This window comes from Monopterus albus, unplaced genomic scaffold (assembly GCF_001952655.1).
Source record: "Monopterus albus unplaced genomic scaffold, M_albus_1.0 scaffold313.1, whole genome shotgun sequence".
Lineage (NCBI taxonomy): Eukaryota > Metazoa > Chordata > Actinopteri > Synbranchiformes > Synbranchidae > Monopterus > Monopterus albus.
The window spans coordinates 208,418-214,169 of record NW_018128193.1 but is presented as its reverse complement, the minus strand read 5'-3'; the positions used below and the strand labels follow the sequence as shown (position 1 = coordinate 214,169).

Genomic DNA, 5,752 nt, shown 5'->3' with positions numbered 1-5,752 from the left:
GCTATTTTTTTGAACACACCCCTTTCAACTAATTGCCCAATTTCACAGCCTTAAGAGCGTGCATATCATGAATGCTGGGTCTTGTTTGCTTTCTGAGAATCTACTGCACCTACTGGTAACTTGTTTGCCATGTAGCAATAAAAAATATACTAAAAACCTGGATTATTCTGGTTAGTCACATTGTACTGCTATTATTTTGAACAATACTGTAACTGCTAGCAATTATACCCAGGTAGTTCCTCTGTAATTTAAATAATAACTGACATTTCAAAACCAGTTTGCTTGTTTGACAAAATGCAATGTTTATGTAGTCACAGCTACACTGAATTCTTACACTGAGCGTATGGCTGCGAAGGTGCTCCTGTCTTGTGAACCTCTTACCACACATGGGACAGGGGAAGGGCCTCTCTCCTGTGTGGCAACGGATGTGCCTCTTCATGATGCCCTTCTGCTTGGCAGTGTATGGGCAGAACGGGCACTTGTGGAGTTTCACTGGCACTACCAAGCCATCACCTGCAGGGGGAGAGAGAACCCAACAGTTCAATTCTACCCAAATAGAGCAGCACAGCAAAATGTTGACTCTTACTTTCTGCTTGAGAATTTAACGAATGCAACCAATATTAGTTTCAAGATGAATTTTATGCCTATGATTAAATATAGGTCACCCTAGGTCATTTGCATAAGCTTAACCTGATACTGCTAATTACCTGCATCTTCTCCAAGCCAGTCAGACTGGATCTCCATGATAGATGATCCAACAAAACCTAAACCTTCATCCATTCTGCCTCCTGCTGTACTGCTACCTAATCCGTGGGTAAAGCGCTGCCCCACTCTGTCCCCCAGAAGACTGGGGCCTTCACCTCTGGCCAGTATCTCCATCAACTGCCTGGCATTAAAGGAAGGGTTGTATCCCAGTGGGGAACGCTCATTGGCAGGAGAAGCACTTGAGGGAAGTAGCCTGCTATGATGAGGATTATGCAGAGAGGGCCCAGGATATGAGGCTATGTCTTTGGTTTCAGGGGACTCCATAATTTCCTCATCAGGGTCATATTCTATTTTAGGGTTCACTAACTCTGGGGTCAAAGCAGAGGATGATGAGGAGGATAAGTTTGTCTGATCTATGTGTCCCTTCTGTCCTTCACTCCCAGATGCAAACTGCCCCCCGGAATGGTAATCACTGTCCATGTCCCTGCTGGTGCCTGGAGGGGTGGTGATAGAGACAGACAAGGGCGTTCTAGCTGAAGTCAGAGACTCTGGACCTAAACATGACCCCCTGTCTGCCTCTGCAACCTGTGAATGAGGCTCTGCAGCACCTGCACCATTGGAGACCGTTGCAGCAGGAGTACCACTGTCTGCAGGACCAATCCCTCCATCCTGCGCCTGGTCCACCTCCTCTGTGTTTCTCTCCTCCTTGTGGCATATTTCCAAAGATGAGCATATATACCCTTTACAGAAGTTGACAAGATCAGTCATCTGCAGGTAGCTGGCTGCTGACATCACCTCGATGACATTGCTTCTATTTAGAGCCAAGCAGCCAGAGTAGAGGAAGTCCAGGATAATTGAGAAAGCATCAGCTGTTACAATGTCCAGCGATGCTGTGCTGTGGCGTTGACCACTATCCTGAAAGGAAATATATATATTTTGTCAGTCAAAATTATTTACTTGATATTTATTATTTCTTCCAAGCTGCTTTCATAGTAACTCATATTTATTTAATCATTTAGGGTATCAAAGAAAATAAAGCAATTACAATTACACTCACTGGCCACTTTATTAGGTACACCTGTGCAATTGTATGCAGTTCAGTGTAACACTTCCACCTTATCATCTGTGTTCATGAAGGTCAAAATGTTTGAGTTTTTGGTGAAATTGTCATAGATGTATAATGTATAAATTCAATTATATGTTTATTATTGAGTTCATAGTTAAAGGTGGTGTTGTACTGGATTGCATTATATTTAGAGGTGTCATATTTTTGTCCTCCTCAGCTACAAACATGAGAGGGTCAGAATTTTAGGAACACCTCTTACACCTTTATATAGTGTAGCTCAGTACAACACCACGTTTAACTATGACTTTAATAATAAACATATAATTGAATTTATACATTTATGACAATTTCACCAAAAACTGGAACGGTGTGAGGTTCATAAACACAGATGTTAAAGCATTTAAGTTTGCATTTAAGTGCATACAACTGTACAGGTGTACCTAATAAAGTGACCAATCAGTATACATTATCTGCGCTAGTTCATTACACTGGTTTCTAACCTTGGTCAGCAACTATTTAAAAATAAATAAACCACTGGAGAGGGCTGGTATCACCTCATCTCACCTGCAGATAGTGAACCAGAAGAGCCCGGAAGTAGCCACTTCCAGCAAAGAGCACATTACGATGAGCCTTGAAGACACGTCCCTCAACGAGGATGCTACAGTCACAGAAGAAATCACGCTTACGCTGCTCATTGAGCTCAAAGAGCAGTTTGGGCAGGTAGCAAGGCACTTCCATGACAACACCTCAGTTGATTCCGCCAGAAAGAGAGAAGAGATAAGAGAGAGTCATTTATAGGTGTACCCATTTGAATATGAACAACAGAAGTTCACATGGGATTATTTTGTTCTGTTGTGTCAAACATTTGTTTTTAAAGTAATTTATGAACTCGTTTGGCACATGATTTGTACATGTTGTTTAGGTGGCAATTTCTCCACTTTCGTAGAGTACATAAATGTTTTAATACAATAACGTTACACAGTCAAAATGGGTAATAGGCTAAGAAATAAAACCTTAGATACTTAACCTTATCCATTAGGTGTGTCTTAACCACTGAGATGAGGCAACGGTTAATACCCCAAACGACAAGGTTGTTGGGGCTCAACCGTACAACCTTAAACCGAAAATAGCATTATAACAGGTAATGAATCTGCCACATAGCTCTACTGTTTACTTAACGTGTTAGGTTGTGATGCTAACCCCGAAGTAGCAAGTCGGCGTCGACACTGACCAAACGTCACCAAGAAAAGACAAACACACCTCGAGATAAAAACAACATAGAACATGGTCTCACCTTTAATTATGGGTCTAAACGTCACAAAATCTTCACCTTAACGTAAAGAATAAATATTAGCACGACACATAAGCCAACATTTTCCGCTGTCGACAAACAATGAGGTTTTACTCTGTCCAATCGGTGGCGATGAAGGCGTGGCCTGGTCAAGCCTCTATGGTGCGTTCAGGGACTTCGTGTTTATAAAAAAGTCGTTTTTGAAGATGTATTCAAAAAAGAAAGAAAGAAACAAGGTGTAAAATACGCTGCTATAAATAAAAGTCCTGCATTAAAATTTCAATGCAAAAATAAAATTAATACAATAAAATACGATGTTATTAAATAAATTAATAAATATTTAAATAAATTGGTACATAAATAATGAAGGTCAAATCAATTGTATTTATATAGCACATTTGACACAAAAGAAAACTCATTGTGTTACACATTAAAATAAAAGTAATAAATAAGTTAAAGTTGGAATATAAGTTTTGGGCATGAAACTCCCAGGCTCAAAATGAGCCCCATTTGTTTACTGACTTAACGATTAGGCTAAACAAGAAAGTAATCACAAGATTAATCAAAAAAGAAAATCATTAGTTGTACCTCTAATCACATTTTATAAGTTAATCACATTTTTATGGAAAATCAAAGAAGTAACACCAGCTAGTTACCAGAGTACTGTAGAGTTGTAGAGTAAAAAAGAGCTAGTTTTCTCCGAAATGGTTTAGAAGTACAAAGTAGTAGCCTACTATAAAAGAGAAAAAAGTGAAGTACAAATATAAACTCTATTTATGTACAATAAAATTGTTACTTTCCATCACTAATAAAATGCTCTACTAGAGGGTAATGATTGATTTTTAAAGCGTGAGATCATAAAATGTCTCAGGATTGACACCAAGTAATGTTTGGGACAACTTGCTCTTAAGCAAGATGCAGATTTCTTTTAGTTCCTAAGTGATGGAGTTTTCAGTGTTTTATAGGATTATTAAAGTATTCTTTTATACAGAGTGTGTATTTCATCTTCTTTGAGTTATGGTATAACTCTACTACATGGCAGTATTAATTGGACCCAAATTGATTAATTTGTTTAGTCTAAGTTTGAAATAAAATGTAATATATGAAGTACAATCAAATGTAGAACTAGCCTTCATTTGTTGTAATATAGTGTATTTTTTGTCTCAGACAATAGTTATGGGTACTCTTTTCTCCCCTTTGGTGATTGTTAGCTGGCAGCTGCAAGGCATTGACACAAATTAATTATATTAACAGAAAATTTTAATTCTGCGCATCCCTTAAATGATATTTTTGACAATATTTATTTAGTTGATCACTCTCAACTGTGATCAACTAAACAAAAATGAAAATGTCAAACATCAAAGTTAAGCAAGTGCTATTTGCAGGTGATCAATTGAAGTCACACTGCTTTGCATTTATCTATTTGTGCATCTTTAAAATTGGGACAAATGTACAAATTGACCTCCAAAATAACCCACAAGTTTCCAGATGGACTTAATAAAAATAACATTTTTGCTATAGAGACACATAAACTGGCTAATTAGAGGATAGATTCATGGAATCATTTAGATTATAAAACTATAAAGTACATCTTTAATTCATTAATTGATGATGATGTTGCTGATGATGTTCTGGAGGAACAGCTTGTTACAGTCAGCTCATGCCTACCTACACTGTCTGCTCAAAAACATATATTTATTTGACTTTCATTTCAAAGAAAAAATAGTTTCCTTTTTTATTTTTGGACACAGCAAAAGTAAACAAGGAGTTCCCTCAGCGCTGTGCCACACCCTCTCAGCACAATCCACAGCTCTTAAAAATGGTTTTTACACTGATGAGAGCTGACCAGGCAACATTTGTTTCACATATTTTCCCATGACAAACAGGGTGAATACAAAGGCTTGGTGGTGGCCTACTGAAACCACGGGGTAGGCGTACATGAGCTGCCATACTCACCCTCTTTTGAGAATTAAATTTATGGCACTCATAAAAGCTGTATACACACATATAAGCACTGATTATAAACAAGAATAAACCAGCAGGGTTTGAATTAATCTTTGTAAGCTTGACCTGATGGAGCGTTGTGTCTGGCTGAAGGCAGGCCAGCTGTTGGCTGACCCGACTACCCTGTCCTAATATAAGCCTGTACAAAACAAGCTAAAATGGGCTGAACTCTGGGGTAGTGCTGGTTCCTAATCTTCTTCTCTCTGTGACTCAGGGAAACACAAGGCCTTTGTTTTACTCATTTAAGGACATAAGGTAGGAACCACTTGCTCCACCGGCCTTTCACAGCCAAGTAATCACACTGGAGTTTCTACAATACTGCCCCATGTGTGTGGCAGTTTCATGATGGTTTACACCAAGTGACCTCTTAGGGACAAATATTATTCATGATTTATGGCTGGGTTTTAGCTTACTCCTATAATTATGATGGCCTGTGATTTAATGATAGAAGTTTTAAAAGTAAATAGATGTCTACTGTATGTAGGGATGGCTGTTATGTAAGGTGGCATCCAGATTTGGGACCCCACTCACTATGTGTGTCAGCCACTCTGAGACCCACGGCTGGCACACAGGGCTCTAGCAGCACCCCTCTGGGTCCTTGTGGTCTTCGCCTCAGCACATAACAGTCACTTAGGCCGGCATTTTCCCAGGCTGAGACAACACACCACGGTGGCAACGTGAGCCAC

The 5,752-nt window shown here is 39.1% G+C and overlaps 1 protein-coding gene across 3 annotated transcripts in view; it reads right to left on the bottom strand.

The window, feature by feature from the left end:
- zbtb8b (zinc finger and BTB domain containing 8B) overlaps positions 1-3,207 on the bottom strand; it is a 4,986-nt gene extending 1,779 nt beyond the window's left edge. Inside the window, exons 1-4 of one of the 3 annotated variants that reach the window (XM_020623884.1) lie at positions 3,066-3,207; positions 2,336-2,517; positions 1,314-1,620; positions 335-513 (exon numbers count right to left, since the gene is read on the bottom strand). In XM_020623884.1, the coding sequence (XP_020479540.1) occupies positions 335-513; positions 1,314-1,620; positions 2,336-2,509 (660 nt within the window). In that variant the 5' untranslated portion in view covers positions 2,510-2,517; positions 3,066-3,207. Of the gene's footprint in view, positions 1-334; positions 514-707; positions 1,621-2,335; positions 2,533-3,065 lie in introns of all 3 variants that reach the window. The other 2 variants (XM_020623882.1, XM_020623881.1) reach the window with 2 other exon arrangements.
- Positions 3,208-5,752: the final 2,545 nt, after the last annotated feature.